This window comes from Felis catus, chromosome A3 (assembly GCF_018350175.1).
Source record: "Felis catus isolate Fca126 chromosome A3, F.catus_Fca126_mat1.0, whole genome shotgun sequence".
NCBI classification, from domain to species: Eukaryota; Metazoa; Chordata; class Mammalia; order Carnivora; family Felidae; genus Felis; species Felis catus.
The window spans coordinates 1,403,996-1,423,756 of NC_058370.1; the positions used below are offsets into that span (position 1 = coordinate 1,403,996).

General features: G+C 64.7%; 1 protein-coding gene across 1 annotated transcript in view; it reads right to left on the reverse strand.

Moving 5' to 3' along the window:
• NTSR1 (neurotensin receptor 1) overlaps positions 1-1,840 on the reverse strand; it is a 47,388-nt gene extending 45,548 nt beyond the window's left edge. Inside the window, exon 1 of the mRNA XM_019828012.3 lies at positions 817-1,840. Coding sequence (XP_019683571.2) covers positions 817-1,530 — 714 coding nt within the window. The 5' untranslated portion in view covers positions 1,531-1,840. The remainder of the gene's footprint in view (positions 1-816) is intronic.
• Positions 1,841-19,761: the final 17,921 nt, after the last annotated feature.

Consider the following 19,761-nt stretch of genomic DNA (forward strand, 5'->3'; position numbering starts at 1 on the left):
TCGGACCCTCGGGCTCCGGCGTTACCCGCCTCACGCGGGCCCCCCACCCGCCACCACGCCCAAATGCCGGAAGCCCTTCCCAGCAGAAGCAACTTTTCACCAGCACCACCAAGACAGTGCTCCTGAACGTGCCGCGTGCAAGCCCTTCCCACACGCTTCCTCCTCGATCCTCTGCCACTTGAGGCCACGGCTGTGATCACCCTGGTTCACAGACGGGAAAACCGAGGCGTACCTAAGGAACCGGCCCCACAGGGCATCAGGCTCGGCTCCACCTCCCAAGTTGTGAGCAGGGGGCAGAGCAGCCAGGAGGCCCGGGGAGGGGGGGGGAGCAGTGCTGACCCCCGGGGGCTCTGCCGCAGAGGAGAGGGACCCGGCCTCTTGGGGTCACACAGCCTTTTGAGAAGCCGATGAAAGGAATGGCCTCCGGCATGCACACCGGGGTCTGGAGACGGCTGAGGCCCATCCGTGGACCCTCAGAGACCTCGCTGATCTGAGGGCCCAGCCCCCTTGGATAGAAGGAGGGGATGAGATGGGGGGGCAAGGTCTGGCCGCGCTGGAGTGCAAGGTGGGAAGAGGGGGGCAGGCTGATCCTGAGGACCCCCTGCCCCCCATCTCCTTCCCAGCTTCCAAGTAAAACTTCCCGGTGACATTCTCTAGCGCGCTGTCCCAGAGGGGGACACAGACTGGAAACTACTTTTGGGGTGGGGGAAAGAGAAGCCCGCAGCTTCCCTGAGGGAGAGCCTGCCGACCCTGCCCCCCCCCCCGCGAGACCCCTGTTTCTTCCCAGCCCTCCTCCCGCGCGAAGCAGCCGCTCACCTGGATGACGACCTTGATCGTGGCGGTGCCCACTATGGGGGTGCACACCAGGCCGCCGGGGTGATGGCCGTCGGCGCTGCGGTTCTGCTGGCCCATGGTGAAGGGCATGGGCAGGGCCAGCAGGCCCGAGGCCAGCCAGATGGCACTGATGAACTTCTTGGTGCGGCTGCGAGACATGAGGGTCTTGGCCTTGAAGGGGTGGCAGATGGCCAGGTAGCGCTCCACGCTGAGGCTGGCCACGTTGAGGGCGGTGGCGTAGGTGCAGGCATCGCGCAGGAAGTAGTAGCCGCGGCAGCCGGCGTCGCCGAAGGCCCAGGGGTGGTGCACCCAGATGAAGTTGTACAGCTCCACGGGCATGGCCAGCATCAGAATCAGCAGGTCGGAGAGCGCCAGGCTGCCCAGGTGGTAATGCACCGTGCTCTGCAGGCTCTGGAGCGACTTCTTGCGCGCCAGCGTGAACGCCGTCACCGAGTTGCCCACGGTGCCCACCGCGAAGAGCGCCAGGTACACGGCGGTCACCAGCACCTTGGAGTAGATGTCCGTGTTCACATCCAGGTCGCTGCTGGGCGCCGCTCGGAGGCGCTCGGACTCGTTGCCTGAGCCGTTACCGAAGCCGGGGACCAGGAGCGCCGCCTCCAGCCCCGAGGGTGGCAGCGGGAAGGGCTTGGCGCCCGGCGCGCCCCGCGGACCCGGCGCCGAGCCGTTGAGGCGCATGGTGGGCGCGGCGCCGGCGGGGACCGAGCGGAGGAAGCCGGCGGGGTGGGCGCGAGACCGAGAGCGGGCGCGCCGTCCAGCCGGAAGCGCCACCCGGAGCGCCCGAGGGGCGCCGGCCGCAGGGGGCGGGGGGCCGGGCCGCCCTCCCGCTCCCCGCCGGCCCGGGCCTCCTCCCCCGACCTCCGGACCCCGCGGGTCCCGGGCGCGCGGAGAGCCTGTGGCGCCGAGCGGAGCGCACGCACGGCCGCCCCGGCGCGCTCACTCCCTCGCCTGGGCTCGCCTCCCGCGCGCTCTCCGCGCACACCGCCCGCCGCGCCCGCGCCCTCCCGGGCTCCGCGCCTCGGCTCAGCGGGCGACGGCGCGGCGCGCCCGGCGGCGGGGGGCGGGGCGGGGTGGGGGCGGGGGGCGGGGCGGGGTGGGGGCGGGGGCGGCCCCGGCCTCGGCCCCGCCCCGCCCGAGTGCCGCCCCCGCCCGGCTCCCGGGGGCCGGGGAGGGGACAGCGGTTCTCTCCAGGCACCTCTCCCGGGGCACGCCCCTCCTTCCCCGCCTTCCCAACTTCTCGGGCCCCCCACCCGCCCCAGGGAGGGAACTGCCCCCTGGTCGTTCGTAGCTGGTTCAGGGAGGGGTGAGGGAGGTAAGCCCCGTTGGCGCGGCTGGGGCGCTGCCCTTCCCTCGTGGGCGCCCAGGCCCAGGCGGCCTCCAGCACAGCTGGGTGGGAGTAGTGAGTGAGGGGGGCAGAGAGCACCCTCCCCCTGCCGCCTGGGTTCCTGCACCTGGCGCCCGGGGGCGGGTGGGCACACACACACACCCCCTTATGGCCGCCTGGATTTGATCATCACAGGTCATGGTCCCGGCCCAGGCCCAGGCCCAGGGGCGTTGGGAAGGGTGGCCCTGGGGGTCACAGTCAAGGCCTGGCCTTGTCCGTGTGTGGACCCCGCTGTGCTAATAGGAACCCTCCGTAGGCCTAGGGGGTTGAAAGAAGGGAGCGAGACCTAAGAAGCTCGCCCAGACCCCAGACCCTGGCCCACACCTGCCCACGGCGAGCGCATGGGGTCTGTGTTTGTTCCTCTGTGAACTGGCCGGCCTGGTCCGCGGAACCTGATGGTCTCGTCCGGGGTCCAGCACAGAAAAAAACGCGCTTCAAAATGTAGCGTTCAAAGACACCACAAGCGTCTCTTCGCGGGAAGCCAGCACAGGAGGCTTAATCGTGGCCCTGCCACGTGGTGCCTGGCATCGGCTTTAGCTTCTCTGTGCCTCAATTTGTCATCTGTAACATGGGAATGGCGGTGGCACAGATGCTCCCTGGGGCGTCTGGGGCGGGGGCTGTGACGCACGCGGGCTGCGCTGGCCCGCCGTGGACACTCAGCAAACGCCTGCGTGGTGGGAGTTGCTGAGGGTGGTGCGGTGGCTTCGGAGGGTGTGAGGGGCCCAGGCCAACAAAGGTTGCAGGAAAACCCCTCCGGGTTAGCTGAGCTTATTCTCTGGAAGGCAAGCCCACCAACGAAGTAAACGGGTCTGGGGGTTGGGGCACAAAACCCCCTGGGGGTTGGATCACAAAAGGAGGTGATCCCGCCAGACCACGCCGCCGTGCCAGGGGCTCGCTGCCATCTCGGCACACAGGTAACACGGGGCCCTACCGTGGCCCGTGCCGTGTGGCCGCCTCTCCCAGGAGCCTCCCAAGGGGAAGGGACCAGCCAGTGACCGCGGGGGCCTGTCCCTTTGCCGGCCAGGAGCCAAAGCTGCTCAGGACGTTGCTGGTGGAGGTGCGCCCTGGCCCAGCTGCTTAAGCTCACTGTTTGGTTTTTAAACCCCTGACCTTTCCGTTAAGCTGGCCTTCTTTTCAAAGATTTTTTCCGAGCCAGCCTAGGAGCTTAAAAAATCATAAAAGTCAACTTAGCACAAATATTAGGACAAGGGATTTGCTTAAAACCGTGGAGGAAATGTCACTTGGAAGGCCTCGTTCTACAAAGAGGGCGGCAGGCCCTCCTGGGGGGGGCTCCCTGGCGGCCGGCTTGGAACCACTCTCCTGCGTACTGACAGCCCGGACGGCACGGAGGCCGGAACCTTCCAACTGGTTCGGCCCCTTCTCTCTGACTTCCCCTGACGTGAACACTTCCTAAACAGCTGGGACCCTTTAAAGAAAGTGTTGGCAAGGTGCGGGGAGGGCCGATCCTGGGTCCGGCTGTGTCTGTGGGTGACCCGGCCGTGCCCTTGGCGGGTGCCCGGCCCCCAGGCTGACAGGCTGAAGCCTGGTACTTGGCTGGCTTTGGGGGAGCGGGGGCCTGTTGCCCTGCCCCCATGCCCCAGATGCTGCGTGTCGGGGGGGGGCGGGAATTGGCTGTCCCCTGTGCACTGAGGCCCCCGAGCCACTGCCCCACAGCTGTGGGGGAAGTGGGGGGTACTCACCCATCTCAGGAGTGAAGGTCCTGGTTGGGGAGTAGGAGTGTTTTTCTGGCTACAGGAATTTGGTCCCTGGGTCACTGGCGCCGTGGGGCCCCTTCTGCTTTGCAGGTGTGCCTCTCTCTCCCCTGGGCCCCATCCGCCGTCGGACAGCTCTTGGTGGCAAGAGCTGGGGCTAAATTAAAAATAAAAAAGTTGGGGCGCCTGGGCGGCTCAGTCGGTTAAGCGTCCGACTTCAGCTCAGGTCGCGATCTCATGGTCTGTCAGTTCGAGCCCCGCATCAGGCTCTGGGCTGACGGCTCAGAGCCTGGAGCCTGCTTCCGATTCTGTGTCTCCCTCTCTCTCTGCCCCTCCCCCGTTCATGCTCTCTCTCTGTCTCAAAAATAAAATAAACGTTAAAAAAAATTTTTTTTGGGGGCGCCTGGGTGGCGCAGTCGGTTAAGCGTCCGACTTCAGCCAGGTCACGATCTCGCGGTCTGTGAGTTCGAGCCCCGTGTCAGGCTCTGGGCTGATGGCTCAGAGCCTGGAGCCTGTTTCCGATTCTGTGTCTCCCTCTCTCTCTGCCCCTCCCCCGTTCATGCTCTGTCTCTCTCTGTCCCAAAAATAAATAAACGTTGAAAAAAAACATTAAAAAAAAATTGTTTTTTAAAAAGTTAATGGCAGGACCGTGTCGGTATATCATGATGTTTCCTGCGGGGGGCGGGGGGAGAACGTTCCTTTGGAGACACCGAGGAAACGTAGTGTGCGTGTGTGAGTGTTCGCTGTAGATCTTCTCATCCGCGGCGTGGAAACTGCATATGTTCCAGAACGTACAGCATTCCAAGGAAAATTGTAAAAATAGGGCAACACACGTGCAAACGTGAGCGAGGTGTGAGCGCGATCCGGCGGAGGGGCCGGGGAGCCTCCCTCCGCCCGGGCGCCCGTGTGCTCACGGCACATCCCGGCTGCGGGCGCGTCCCGGCCATCCGGCCCCCGGCCCCCGGAGCTTCGCCACCTGGCCCTCGCCCCTCCCGCCCTCCTGGTGACTCACCCGCCCCTCACGGGGTCTGTGTGCACGTGTGTGCGCGTGCGCATGCCCACGTGTGTCGGGCACCCGGGCACAGGGGCTCAGAGGGTCTCCACTGGCCAGCCCACCTGTTGCCCCTGCCCTGAGGCCCCCTGGGCTGGGCGTGTGGTCGCAGAGACAGCGGAGCCCAGAGCGAGAGCCAGGAGGGCCCCGGAGGGGGCTGCGTGCGTCCAGCGTGACCCCTTCCCGGAAGCCGCTGCTCGGGCTCGTGACTGGGCTGCACCTTTCTGGTGAACGTGCATTAGAGCCACTGAGGACGCCTTCACAAAAGGGTGCTGCGTGGGCCCTGGCCGCCCCCCCACCCCCGCCCCTGGGCTCCCTGGGGACAAATGCTGCAAAGAGACTTCGTTCCCACCGACCGGAGGCCCTCTCCGTAGGGCTTCCCCGGCATTCACCGTCCAGTCTGCCACCTGTCCAGCACTTACTGAGTGTGGTCAGCGCCCGACGACAGGAGGCCACTTTCCCAGAGCTCACGGCACACTGTGTGCACAGCGCCAAGTGCACAAGTGTTTTCCGGTGGAGGGTGACGGGAGTGACGGGAGGAGGGCCGGGGGGCCTGGCTGGCGGGGGGACACGGGTGGTCTGGAAAGAGCTCCGCGGCCAGAGGTGAGGAAGGAGAGGCGAGGCCGCAGGGGCGCAGCGGGTGTAGGTGTGGGGGTTCATTCCCCGTGCGCTGCAGGCTCCGTGCAGAGATATGCACGGACGGCTGAGCTTGTGGCTGCAGGTCAGGGGTTGGTTCCCTCAGGACCGTCGGCCCACATCTTCACAGGCGTCACCCTGCACAGCAGCCAGCCTAGCCGGAGATTCGTCAAGCAGAGCCACCGCCGAGAAGGGCAGGTGGGGAGCCCCGGAGGCCCTGCGCCAGCCAGCGGGAGCCCCGTTTGGGACACTGAAGGCTTCTCCAAGGAGACGCGCAAGGAAGCTGGTGATTTGCAGGAAGGGGCCCGTTGGCTCACCTCCTAGGAGATGAGAAGGTCTGACTTCCAAGGCCTGTCAGTGCCGCGCGGTTCTCTACGAGTGTCCCGGGGGGCTCCCCATGGCTTCACCGCGGGCCCCAGAGGGTGCTGGTTACACTTGCCTTGGAAGCTGCAGTCCAGCGTCTCTGGCCCAGGTTTGGAGCTGATGGGGTGACACTCCCACCGGAGGTCGCTGCCGCCCTCCCCTCCCCCCTCCAGGTCATGCTGGAAGGAGGGTCCCTAATTTGCCCTGGGCAAAGACACACACACACACACACACACCTATGCGCACGCACACGCACGTGCACACACACACACAGCACGTCTGACACAGAAGGACCAACTTCCACCTGCTCAGTGTGCAGAGAGGCGGGGTGCCGTCACCTCATCCCAGGAGCCTGGGTTTTTATGCCTCTTATAAATTTGCTGATTTGCGGTTGAATTTCCCAGGCACGCCTGGGAACGTAGCAGGCAATTTAAAACCGAAAGGATCCCTTTCGGCTAATGTGAGGCTTCCATTTATCGTCGGGAGGAAGGGGGACGGGGATTCGCAGATTCCACAGTGCGCTGGCTCTCTGACGGCGGGGTGCGGGGACCCCTCCCCGTGCCCCCCCACCCCGGCCCCAGGCACCTCCCTCGGCTTCACCAGGCAGGCGGCACCAGGCCGGGCTGGGCAGCTAGGCTCCCACCTCTCTTTCCTCCGCCTTCCCGTCTTCTCTCCTCCTTGGCGGGGAGGATGGAGTTTTGCATAAACATGATGCTCCCGCTTCCAGCTTTCTCTGCGGATCCGAAGCACACGCTCCCTTTGTCTGTAATCAGGAATTCTAGTTGCCTAGAAATATTTAAATAGAACACTCTCTCATCTTCCAGTGACTTCATACGAGTTCCAGAAATAAAACCTGAACGGGAGCCTTCTTTGTCATTCCTGCCTCGAAGCTCCGACGGCCCGTTCAAGGCAACACCCTTTCCAAATGCAGCCAGGTGCCCCGGGGTGGGGGGGGGGGGGGCGCGGGCAAGCGAACTCCAGAGCCTAGAGCCTAGGGTGGAGGAGGGGTCCCACAGAAGCGCACAGCAGGCCGGGCAGCCCGTGGGTTCCGGTGCGGCCCCCACGGCAAGTTGGGGACCCCAGACAGCGGCGGCCCCTGGGTCATCGGCAGGTATCCCTGCGTGCCTCTGCCCTCCACCCTGAGTCTCCCGGCTCTGCAGGCAGACATGCCGTGGGCATGCGCTCTGGCCGCGGGCGTGCAGAGAAAGGCGCCCGCTCCAGGTAAGGCCTCTTCTGGCTTCTACGTCCTGGTACGCGCTCGTGGCTGTGGGACCCCAGGTTGGAAGCTGTGGGGGAGATGCCCAGCAGCAAGAGAGAGGGTGCTGGAACCCCTCTTCCCTGCGACCCCCCTCCCTGGGATCCCCCGCCCCCCTCCGTCCATGAGACCCCCTCCCACCTCGCTGGGGGAGGGGAGCATTAGCACGCGGGAGGAAACACTCCCGGGGAAACGATCAACGAAAACACGCTCCGATTATGCGTGCTTCACAGACGGACAGGGTCTGCTGAGATCGTACGTACACGCTCACACTCCTACGAACCGCACGCTCACGCAGCCCCGCACGCACACGTGCGCACACGCGCTCACACGCACTCGGACGTGTGCGCGCACGCACGGCGCTGCTTTCGTCACGACGGCACGACTCTGCGGGATTCTCTGCGCCTGCTCTGTTCCCAGCGCTTTTCCCGCCTGAACCTGCTCGCTCCCGGCGCACACAGCCGCGTCGCACGCGGGCTCCCGCGCACAGTGAGCGTGACGGCTGCGAGGCGCGGTGGCTTACTCGCCTTACAAGGCTGCTCGACGGTGCTGAGCAAATCGTCTGGCCGGCGACATCCTTCGCGGCCCAGAAGCTCCGAGTCTGGCTTCTGTCATGTTGTTCCCAACAGCGCTCCTGCGTGGCAGCCTGGGCCTCTGGATGGGAAATCTGTTGCTCCTTTGTTAGCCCTCACAACGGGCCAAACAGCGCTGCTCTGCCGTGGACAGCTGGCGCCGACCCCGCGGGGGACATGTGCTGGCCTGGCTCGTCCAGACCCCTGGCTCCCCCAGGCTGGCCCTGCCCTCTCCCGCCCCCAGGAAACCAGAGACCCCATTCCCACGGCCCCGGGGGCGCAAGGTGGACCCTCAGACCCCTCCCCACTTGCGGGGAAGGGCAGACACTCTTGGTTGCGGTCGCCGAACTGCTTCCGGGGACGCTGCTCTGAGCCCTGAGTCCCGGGGCGCCTGGAGCCTGCCCACCCCCCCACCCCCCCGCCCCCGCAGCCTGCTCTCAGTCTGGTTCCACTGGGCTTTCCGGCACCTGCAGTCGAGCACTTCAGATGTCACTTGCGGGTTCTGGTGCCCCTCCATCCCCCAGCCCTTTCTGCGTGAAGTGGGGGGAGGGCAGGGCGGCCGCCAGGCAGGCCCGCGGTTTCACGCACCCGGTCGGGAAATGAGGACAGAGGCACGCACCAACGGACTCCCGCCTTCTCTGGAAATTTCAAGGCTTGATGATGAAGACATTAGCTCCCGAGACACTTCGGTCTGCCGGGAGCGGAGTGGGGATAATTTGCTTCTTCCTGTGACAGCTGACGATTAGCTTCATAGCAGCACGTCACCGTCTCCGATTGACTTGCCTGCACAGCCGGGTCACTCGAGAAAAACACGCTTCTGAGAAGATACAGTTGGAGGCTCCCCGTGCTATGTCCTCCCCAGTTCACCAGCAGCTCTGCCCTCGGCGTCCACCTGAGCCCCCGAGCAGCCCGGTCCCGGTCTCTCCCGGGGCCACAGGGAGCCGTCCTCCCCGCGGGGCCCCGTCCTCCCCAGGCCTGCGGGACGCCGTCCTCCCGGGGCCCGTCCTCTGCGACCTGGTGGCACCGGGCGGCCAGCCCGCCCACCCCCCGCCGTCTCCCCTCAGTAAGCTAAGGGGAGTCACCCCGAGGCCAACAGTCCACCCCCTTCCTGACCCGCCTGCACACTGACAAGGAGTGTCTGACTTTGTCGGAAAATGCTAATAAAGGAATTTGGGGGAAGAGGCCAAGCCAGGGCACGAAGCGCGTTGCAGGTCGGGGAGGCCGGCGAGGGGCACCGTCCTCGCGTTTCTACACACTTAGCAGAACCATGTCGGGGGTCGAATAAAACTGTCTATCGAAGGGCGGTCCTCTCTGCCCGCTGTTGAGTCGCCGGGCCGGGAGCCGGGCGGGCACCTCCTTTTCGCTCAGGAGTCCACGGAGGCGTCTCCTGCCTGAACGAAGGCCGTGGAAGGAGAGGTGAGCCCCGAGTAATGACGCGGAGTCACAGGGGCAGGGAGGCAGCGCAGGGGCCTCTGGGCCGCGAGCCGGGGCGCGTTTGCAGCGGACCCGCTGCCCCTGCTCCCTTCTCGTCGGGGTTCCTGCTGCTCCTGCAAAGCCTTCCCCAGGCAGAGGAGGGGACAGAGTCAGGCAGCCTGGGGGCCATTCCTGCCTTGCCCGCAGGTCGCAGCCTCTCCTGAGCTCCGTGTCACCCTGTGGGAAAACAGAGCGGGACGTGGGGGGAACTGATGAGATCTGAGGGCGCCGGGGAGATGCCTGGGTCCCCTCCTCCCCGAGACAGACGTGAGGTGGGAGCACACGCAGGGAGTCTGGGGGCAGGACACCAGGAAGCAGGGCTGGGGGCAGACGGGGCAGGTGAGGCACACGTGACACCTGCTTTGCCCAGGGCGCCCATGGAAACGTCCCCTGAGCCCCACACCGGTGAGGCGTCGGATCCACGGTCACCAGGGGGCCTTCCTTCAGCTCCGCCCCCCCCTTGGCCACAGGGTCCCCCCGCCTGGCATGCACGGGACCGTCACCTGAGCAGCGAGGGCCAGCACGGTGGACACAGGTGTGGGGGCATCGATGTGCGGGCCACCTCTGTTTGGAACACAATAGGGGTTCCCGAGCCGGGCCAGCGTCCACTCCCCTTCATCAGCCTGAGACTTTCCAAGGTTTTCTAGGACTTTCTGGAAAGTCCTGGGGGGTCTAAGACCAGCAGGAAGTCTTTGGAAAGGACTGGGCCCCATAGGAGGGGAAGGTGTGGGATGGAGACACTTCTCGAGAGTGACCGCTGAGCTCGGGTGGGGGCGGGGTCCCCTCTGCCACGTCCCCCCTCTGACCGTCTGCTGTCCACCTCAGGAGGCCCTGAGCGTCTGCCTGTCTGTCCGCGTGGCTGGTGTCCTCTGTGCCCGGGATGGCCTCTGCCCTGTTCCGGCTTCTCCACGAACCCTCCTGTGATGACGTGACAACGAAAGGAAAAGGAAGACGCCGTGTGTGCGTCCCGCCCGTCCCCACACGTCCCTTCGGGCCCCGGCTGCCCCCGCACGTCCCTTCGGCAGGCACAAGTCAAGGCCAGTCCACGGTTCCGGGAGGGAGAGGTGACGGTTGGTTCTTTGATGACCAGGTTCTGTCCCTGCGGGAAGGGCGGGGGCCTCCAGCCTGCCCGGACTGGACCTCGAGGACTGTCTTGCAAGAGGGAAGGACAGCGGGGTCTTAATGGAAACAAACTTCGGTGACTCTGACTTTCCAAACTTCTGGACAGATAGATGGGTTTCATGCTGAGATGTGTGCTCACGGGGCTTTCTCAGGAAACGATAACCCGCCTGCCCCGCCAGCCCGGCACCCCGAGACGCCGGAGGCTTCTCCGCTCCGCTGGGCACTTTGGCTTGCAGGTCCTCCGGGGGCATGTGGCTGAGGCCCGGCCCTGCCCCTGGGGCGTGGAGTCTGCCTAGAGAGGTTGCCCCTACCCGGGGTCCCGACGGAGGGTCTGCCCGTGGGTCCGGGGCCGCCCCCCCGCCCGCCCGCGCCTGGCTCACAGTGTGGGTGGTGGAGGGCCGCCGTCTCCAGCCGTCTGGGCCCTGGGCCGTCTCCACACACCCCCCTCCGCCCCCGCCTGCCGCCTCCGCCCCAGGTGTCGGCTCAAACTCACGTTCTGCACGGGCCCCCCGACGCCCACGGTGCCCCCCTCCGCAGCCCCCCCCTCGGTAGGCGTCAGCACGTACCCGGTGTGGCGGGGGCCTCGCTGCGTTGCCCGCGGCTCTGTGCTCAGCGGCCCCTCCGGGCCCGGGGGCGTCTGCTCACGGCACCGAGGCTCACCGCACCCATGCGGCAGCCTGGCCCTCAGCCATCCTCACGGACCTTCGGAGCACTGGGAGGCTGAGCCCGAGGCCGGCCCCAATTAGGGGGGAGAATGAAGACTTTGTCTTCAGAGGTTCCTAGCTCGCTTTGGGGGCTTTTCTTACAGCTGGCGCCCTTTCCACCTGCCCCTCCTCTGTGGCCGCATGTACCCTGCCACCCTCTGCCCTCCCCCACGTCATCCAAATCTGCTGGTGAAAGAGCCGATACTAATTCAGACTGAAAGGTAAATGACTGCTAAGTCTTTCGGTGGCCCTTTCCTTTATATCTTAGAACAGGATTTTCAGGTTTATTTATTTTTTATAATAATATTATTTTTTAATTTAGGGGGGAGGGGGAGAGAGAACCTTAAACAGGCTCAGCGTGCAGCCCAGCTTGGGGCTCAACCCCATGATCGTTGCCGCGATCGTGACCTGAGCCAAAATCAAGAGTCAGACGCTCAGGGGGCCTGGAGGGGCTCCGTCGGTGGAGCGTCCGGCTTCGGCTCAGGTCATGATGTTGCGGTTTGTGGGTTCGAGCCCCGCGTCGGGCTCTGTGCTGACAGTTCGGGGCCTGGAGCCTGCTTCGGATTCTGCGTCTCCCTTTCTCTCTGCTCCTCCCTTGCTTATGCTCTTTCTCTGCCAAAAATAAATAAAACGTTAAAAACAAAATTAAAAACGAGAAGAGCCAGGCGCTCAACCGACTGAGCCACCCGTGGACTTTACGCCAAGAAATCCCGGGTCTGTGGCCGGTCCTGCCTGGGTGTTGGGAGGCGGGCCCGGGTCAGAGCTGCCCGGGGCTCGGCAGTAGGAGCCGCTCCCCAGCTGGCGGACACATCTTCCACCTCCCTCCCCACCTCCAGCCGAGATCCTCATTCTGAAGCCGTGGAACAGGACGTTCAGTCACAACTGGGGACATCAGAAGACTGACAAACCGTGCGTCTCTCAGTCGACCGTGGTCCTTGGTAAACAGGGAGGCGTCTGCCGCATTTCTCAGCTGCGAGGAGAGAAAAGGCTTGTTTAGTCTGGTGCTTGGAGATAACAAATCGAGAGCTATTTAGACGTCACCTGTCATCCTGAGCCCGGGAGGCTCCTCCTGGGGCTGGATTCACACGGAGACACTCGGCATTTTCCAGAAGTAGCCCCTGTCCCCAAACACAAAGGTGGCTCTGCCAGATGCGTGTGGCCAAGACACCTGGGCATATGGCCCCGGGGGGCTCTCCGAACCGAGGCGCCCACCCCACCCTGAGGGGCCCCATCCCCTACGCAGCTCTGGTCTTAATTCAATTGTAGTTGTTGCTCATGGCGTGCGTACTGTTGTCAGAGATCAGAGGTGGCCAGGAAGGGGACAACTCAGCTGCCCGCTTATGAGCCCTGCAACCGCAGCCTGGGGCAGAGGAAAGGAGCTAGGACAAGTGGGGCAGGGGAAGGAGGGGGGGAAGAAGGGAGAAGAGGAGGACGGGAGGGGGGAGGGAGGAGGGGAGGAGGGGGAGGGGCGGAGAGAAGGGGGAGGAGGGAGGAGGAGGAGGGAGAGGGGAAGGGGAGGGTGGGGGAGGGGTGGAGGAGAGGAAGGAGGAGGAGGAGGGGTGGAGGGGAGGGGCATCTTGGAGGAAGAAGCCCGGAAGACCCTCCTCGCCAAGATATACACTCCACGCGGTATTTCCTTGTGATCAGACAGGCGTCCCCCAAGCTTCATTATACAACCCTAATTTTATATACATATGTATTTAAATGTTTATTTGAGGGGGGGGGAGAGAGAGAGAGAGAGAGAGAGAGAGACAGCGCAAGCAGGGGAGGGGCAGAGAGAGAGGGAGGGAGAGAATCCCCAGGGGGCCCCCCACTGCCCGCGCAGAGCCCAACACGGGGCTCAAATTCACAAACTGAGACCGAGACCTGAGCTGAGATCGGGAGTCAGACGTTTAACCCACTGAGCCCCCCCAGCGACCCTAACCTTCATTTTATTTATTTTTTTTAATTTTATTTATTTATTTTTTTAAATTTTTTTTTCAACGTTTATTTATTTTTGGGACAGAGAGAGACAGAGCATGAACGGGGGAGGGGCAGAGAGAGAGGGAGACACAGAATCGGAAACAGGCTCCAGGCTCCGAGCCATCAGCCCAGAGCCCGACACGGGGCTCGAACTCACGGACCGCGAGATCGTGACCTGGCTGAAGTCGGACGCTCAACCGACTGCGCCACCCAGGCGCCCCAGCCTAACCTTCATTTTATTTATTTATTTATTTATTTATTTATTTATTTATTTTTTAATTTTTTTTTCAACATTTATTTATTTTTGGGACAGAGAGAGACAGAGCGTGAACAGGGGAGGGGCAGAGAGAGAGGGAGACACAGAATCGGAAACAGGCTCCAGGCTCTGAGCCGTCAGCCCAGAGCCCGACGCGGGGCTCGAACTCCCGGACTGCGAGATCGTGACCTGGCTGAAGTCAGACGCTCAACCAACTGCGCCACCCAGGCGCCCCCTAACCTTCATTTTAAACGACGCCACTGGTGCTTCTCAGGACAAGGACTCCGCCGTCCGCAGCCATGACCGGCTTTACCTGGCCCCTCTGGGCCCGGGGCGCTGCAAGAACGCGTTTATTTCCTGAGGGGCGGACCGTCCGGCCGGGCCGGGTGCTGGATGGTCAGCGAGCCGGCCGCTCGCCCTGGTGGGCCGGGTGCAGGCCCAGGCAGCGGGAACCCACGGTCTGCCCTTGAACACTTCCTGGCCGGGGCGCCCGCCCGCCCGCCACTCCAAGTGCAGCTTTGACACCCCCCCCCCCCAACAGCCGCTGGCCTCCGCTGGCGGGAGCGCGTGCACAGCAGCAGCGACCCTGGACTCACGCTGGGCGTGCCGTGTGTGTTGTTGGACTCTCCCCACCAAGTGAGCTAGACGGAGGGATGCACTAAGAAAAGAAAGTTCGCCCACAGGGCCACCCTGTAAGGTCCCGCGTGCCGTGGACCCACGCGGTTCACACCCGTGTTGCTCAAGGGCGGACAGCGCCCGCAAGGTGCTCCCAGGTCCACGGCCCCTGAGGTCACGCTCTCTCCCCTTCAGACCAAACGAGAGACGCCCCACGGGTGAGGCCACCGCGGGCAGCGCAAAGGGACAGTGTGCGGAGGTGCCCCCACGAGCTGTCTCTGGGGAGCCAGGGTAGCTGGGGGGGGGTGGAGGGGCAGAGCGGCCGGGTCCTCCCCCCTTCCGGCCCCACCGGCTCCACCCGCCCCTCCCGTCCCTCCATCACCACCATCCGTGTTGCTAGGACAGAAGAGGGGGGCCACCGGCCCGTGTGCCCTAGCCTGACCGCCCGCTGGCTCCGGACGGGGCTGCGGGGCCCGCAGTGGCTCACATGTGCTGCTCTGAGCCTCTCCGGGAAGGTGGCAAATACAGACACAGACACAGACCAGTCTTCATTACCGTGGGTGTTGTGACGATGCCAGGGCCCAGACGGGGCCAGCAGAGGACGGGACTGGGGACCTCCAGGCTCCGGATGAGTGACTTCCGGGGGCGGCGATGGCCCCCGCGTTGCTCCCGTGCACGTGAGTGACTCCTGGGGGGGAGGTCCTGGGGGGTCCTGGGGACGGCCCCGCACGACGTGCATTAGCGATCACGCTGTGAATTAAACACAGAACGTAATTACTGCGGAGCAGCCCTTAGAGGACAGAGGATCATACACAGAACAGGCGTCACACGGTCATCCGATGTGCGTTTCTAACGTGCTGCCGATTAAGATAAATCTGAGCGTAAATGACCAGAGTAATTGCTCTCTACACCTCGTCTCTGTGCCCCAGGGAGCGGCCAGCACGGCCACTGGCCTCCGACCAGATCAGAAAGGGGCCACCTGGGGTCCTGGAGCCACCAGGGGTGACCGGGCATCTTTGGAGCTCCACCCAGACGGATCAGCTCTTCCTCTCCTCGCCCCGGGAGGCGGGTCCCCATCCGGACCCCATTTGCAGATGGGAACACTGAGGCAGAGGGGCCAACATTCCTCGCTCAAGGTCAAACCACCTGTGAGTGCCAGAGCAGGGATCAGAACCCTGCCCCAGGGTCAGCACTTTAGAAGTGAACGTGTGTATGTGCGTGCAGGGGCACGGCCACGCGTGCACACGGACATGTGAGCACACGTATGCCCCAGATTTGAGTCCACACCCTCAGGTTGCTTCCCGCCCTCCCCCAAGGGCGGCCCTCCCCAGGCTGCACGTCGGGAATTTGGGGAGGGCTGGGCGGGCGTGGTGCTCAGGACCCAGCAGCCCCCCGACTTCGGAGGGAGGTGTCCCGTGGGAGGTCCTCGCACCGGTGCTGCGGGCGGCCTGTCCCCGGCCCAGGCCTCTGGCCAGTGCGGCTGACGGTGGGGCGTCCCCCGGGGATCCAGCCAGGAGGCGGCTCTCCCCGGCCACGGTGGCCCCGTTCCCCTGGGGCCTCTGTCCTGCCTTGTCTCCCCCATCTCGTGTCCACACACTTACCTCGTGTTAACCGTAGAGGTCTCCATCGGGACTCGGACGGCCCGCGTGGCAGGACACCAGGAGGCTTCCGCATTCCCGGTGCTGCGTGCGGCCGCTTCCTTCGGGGGCGTCTCGGAACCGACATCTGATAATTGTGCCCGGCCCTCCCTGCACGGGGCCGGGGGCGTGCCCTGGACCAGGACCCCCCTCAGGGCCCAGGGCCGAAATCCTGCCAGGGTGACAGACATCGCCCCAGCTCTGGGGCCGTGTGGCCGTCCCAGTAAGGACCCGCCTCGTTAGCAGACCTCCCTCTTGTCACGCCCTCCCGTGCTGGGCAGGGTGGGGGCTCCGGGGTCCCCTCTCATGAGGACATTAATCCCGTGACGAGCCCCCCGCCACTCCACGGGGGCCAGGCCCTCAGCATGAGAACATTCGATTCATGACACTTGTCTCTGCCAGTGTGCCGCCGTGGGGCCGGTCGGATCCTCAGTCTTCCCATCGGTAAAATGGGCGATTCCACCCCCCTGCAGATGGGGACACGCGGCTCTGGGCACAGGGGCCACCCTCCCCCCCGTCCCCCCATCTTCCCTCGCCCCGTTCTTCCTCCTGCCCTTCCAGGCCTGGGTCCCAGGACTCATCTCTGCCGCACAGGGCGTGTCCCCTGGGAGCTTTGAGGCCACACGGCTCCGGCAGGATGCAGTGGGGCCAGGGGACACGGTTCATGCTGTGGGGTGTGAGCGTGTGGACTCAACTGACCCCCTGACACACTCTGCCCCAACTCCTTCTTTGGGTTCTTGGTCCAGATGCCGAAGCCAGGCTGCCATCTTGGAACACTGGGGTGGGAAGGGGTGGGAGGGGGTGAGAAGGGGTGGGAAGGGGTGGGAGGGGGTGGGAAGGGGTGAGAGGGGTGGGAGGGAGTGAGAAGGGATGGAAGGGTGGGAGGTGGTGGGAGGGGATGGGAGGGGGTGGGAGGGGGTGGTAGGGAGTGGGAGGGGGTGGGAGTGGGTGGGAGGGGGTAGGAAAGGGTGGGAAGGGGTGGGAAGGGGTGGGAGGGAATGAGAAGTGGTGGGAAGGGGTGGAAAGGGGTGAGAGGGGTGGGAGGGGGTGGCAGGTGGTGAGAAGGGATGGAAGGGGTGGGAAGCGTTGAGAGGAGTTGGGAGGGGGTGGGAAAGGGTGGGAAGGGGTGAGAAGGGGTGGGAAGGGGTAGGAGGGGGTGAGAAGGGATGGGGAGGGGTGGGAGGGGGTGGGAAGGGGTGGGAGGGGTGGGAGGGGGTGGGAGGGGGTTGGAAGGGATGGGGAGGGGTGGGAGGGGGTGGGAAGGGGTGGGAGGGGGTGAGAGGTGGTGAGAGGAGGTGAGAAGGGATGGGGAGGGGTGGGAAGGGGTGAGAAGGGATGGAAAGGGTGGGAAGGGGTGAGAGGGGGTGGAGGGGGTGGGAGGGGGTGAGAAGGGATGGAAGGGGTGGGAGGAGTGAGAAGGGATGGAAAGGGTGGGAAGGGGTGAGAGGGGGTGGGAGGGGGTGGGAGGGGGTGGGAGGGGGTGGGAAGCAGTGGGAGGGGGTGGGAGGGTGTGAGAAGGGATGGAAGGGGTGGGATGGGGTGGGAGGTGGTGAGAGGGGATGGCGCGGGGTGCCAAGGGGTGGGGTTGTGAGGAGGGGTGGGAGGGGGTTGGAGGGGGTGGGAGCGGGTGAGAAGGGGTGGGAAGGGGTGGGAGGGGGTGGGAAGAGGTGGGAGGGGGTGAGAGGTGGTGAGAGGAGGTGAGAAGGGATGGGGAGGGGTGGGAGGGGTGGGAGGGGGTAGGAGGGGGTGGGAGGGGGTGGGAAGGGGTGGGAAAGGGTGGGAAGGGATGGGGAGGGGTGGGAGGGGGTGGGAAGGGGTGGCAGGGGGTGCGAAGGGATGGAAGGTGTGGGAGGGGGTGGGAAGAGGTGGGAGGGGGTGAGAGGTGGTGAGAGGAGGTGAGAAGGGATGGGGAGGGGTGGGAGGGGTGGGAAGGGGTGGCAGGGGATGGGAGGGGTGGGAGGGAGTGGGAAGCGTTGAGATGGGTTGGGAGGGGGTGGGAAGGGGTGGAAGGGGTGGAAGGGGTGGGAGGGGTGAGAAAGCATGGAAAGGGTGGGAAGGAGTGAGAAGGGGTGGGAAGGGGTAGGAGGGGGTGAGAAGGGATGGGGAGGGGTGGGAGGGGGTGGGAAGGGGTGGGAGGTGGTGGGATGGGAGGGGTGGGAGGGGGTGGGAGGTGGTGAGAAGGGATGGAAGGGATGGGGAGGGGTGGAAGGGGTGGGAGGGGGTGGGAAGGTGTGGGAGGGGGTGACAGGGGATGGGAGGGGTGGAAGGGGGTGGGAAGGGATGGGAGGGGTGGGAGGGGGTGAGAAGGGATGGAGGGGTGGGAAGGGGTGGAAGGGGTGGGAGAGGGTGGACCACAAGGTCAGGCCCTGGCAGCCCCTCGCCCAGGAGCCTGCACATAGGAACGGTGCTCCTCTCTGATGGAAGCTGCTGTCCCTCGCGGGCGGTGAGACCTCTTCCTGGAGCTGACCCGGGACCTGCCTCTCCAGCCTCGTCACCACCTGGCCCACAGGCCGGACCACCTCGGGCTCTCCAGTGTGACTCCGCCAGCCTCACCTCCAGCCCGAAGGCCCGTCTCCTGTCTCCTGTTTGGTGGGAGGGGCCTGCTCGGCCCCGGGCACTCTGCCCCCCAGACCTGCCCCTGCTAGTTGACTGCTTGACACTCCGTGTCCCCGGATGTCCTTCCCTGGCCGGCCTGGGCCAGAGGTCACCCGGGTGAGCCTGGCGGACCCCATCCTGGGGACCCCACGGGCCGGGGGCGCAGCAGGGCAGACCGGTGTGGACGCGGCTGTCAGGACGTGCTTATGGGGTGCGCGTGTGCGCGGAGGATGCTGTGTCCCCGCGACGGCCACAGCGCGGCTCGCGGTCAGAGCCCTGCTGGAGGACATTACCCCGATCCCAGCATCGAAGTGAGCAAAACTGTATTTCAGCCTGGAAAGGGCCGGGAGAAGCCGGGGACCTTTGTTTCTTCTGTAAGGAATGTGACCGACGCAGCGGGGCCCGTCCACACGGCAGACTGTCATTCGACCTTAGACGGGATTCGGGAAACGGCCTGGCGAGCACAGCAGGCGTGGAAGACGCCATCGGTGCGGTCCCGCCCACAGCAAATGCTCCGAGGAGGCAAACAGGGAGGAGAGTGGATTCGTGGCTGCAGGGGTGGGGAGGGGAGCTGGGGGGCGCAGGCCAAGGGGGGTCTCCGCGAGGAGAACGTTCCAGCCGGCCTTGGCGATGCTGGTCCAATCCTGTGAACAGACCAAGACCCACTGAGTTTTCCTTTATTTTTTTACGTTTATTTATTTATTTCAGAGAGGGGAAGAGAGGGAGGGTCAGAGAGACAGAGAGAGAGAACCCCCAGCAGACTCCGTGCTCAGCGCAGAGCCCGACAAGGGGCTCGATCCCATGACCCTGGGATCGTGACCTGAGCCGAAATCAAGAGTTGGACGCTTAACCTACTGAGCCACCGGGTGCCCCTAGTTTACTTTAAGTGGGTGATTCGCATTTCAATAAAGCTGCTTAGAAAAAGACATGAGCTTAAGTGAGCACCACCCCAGCTTGGAGCCTCTTCAAGGGCAAAGACAGGGTGGAGGGAATCCAGAGGTACCAGCGTCCGCCAGGATGAGGGGGGTTTGAGGGCCTCCTCCTCCGGGGAGAGGGCATTGGCGCACCTAAGAGGGTCCCAGCGCCCCTGCCAGGCTGTGTGTCCCCGGGCCCGCTGCCCTCCCGCCCGGCCTGGGTTTGCCGTGGGGACCTCTCAGGCAGTGTCTCCCCCGTTCCCCGCCACTCAGCACAGGGCCTGGGATACAGTAGGTGCCCCCGTCAATTCTCGAACGTGGTCCAGACGGCCAGGGAGGCTGTTTCCTGCTCACCATGTAAACCTTGGCCAACGGAAGCGGCCGGGTCAGGATTCAAGCGTGGGGAGTGGAAGGAAAGGCCCATCCGGGACGTGGGCCCCCGTGGGCCGGCTGGTGAGACTGGTGTCCAGGACACCTGTGAGCTGCCCCCAGGGCCCCCCCGGGCCGTAGTTGTGGACTCTCTGGGCTCCACCTGGGAGGGACTGCGTCAGATCTGGATACCCAGGGAGAAAGCCCAGTGGGGGGGTGGGGGGGTGTCTCCCTTTGTGTCCCCTCTCACACACACGCACACTCTTCCTGAGCTACCTGCTGAATCCGG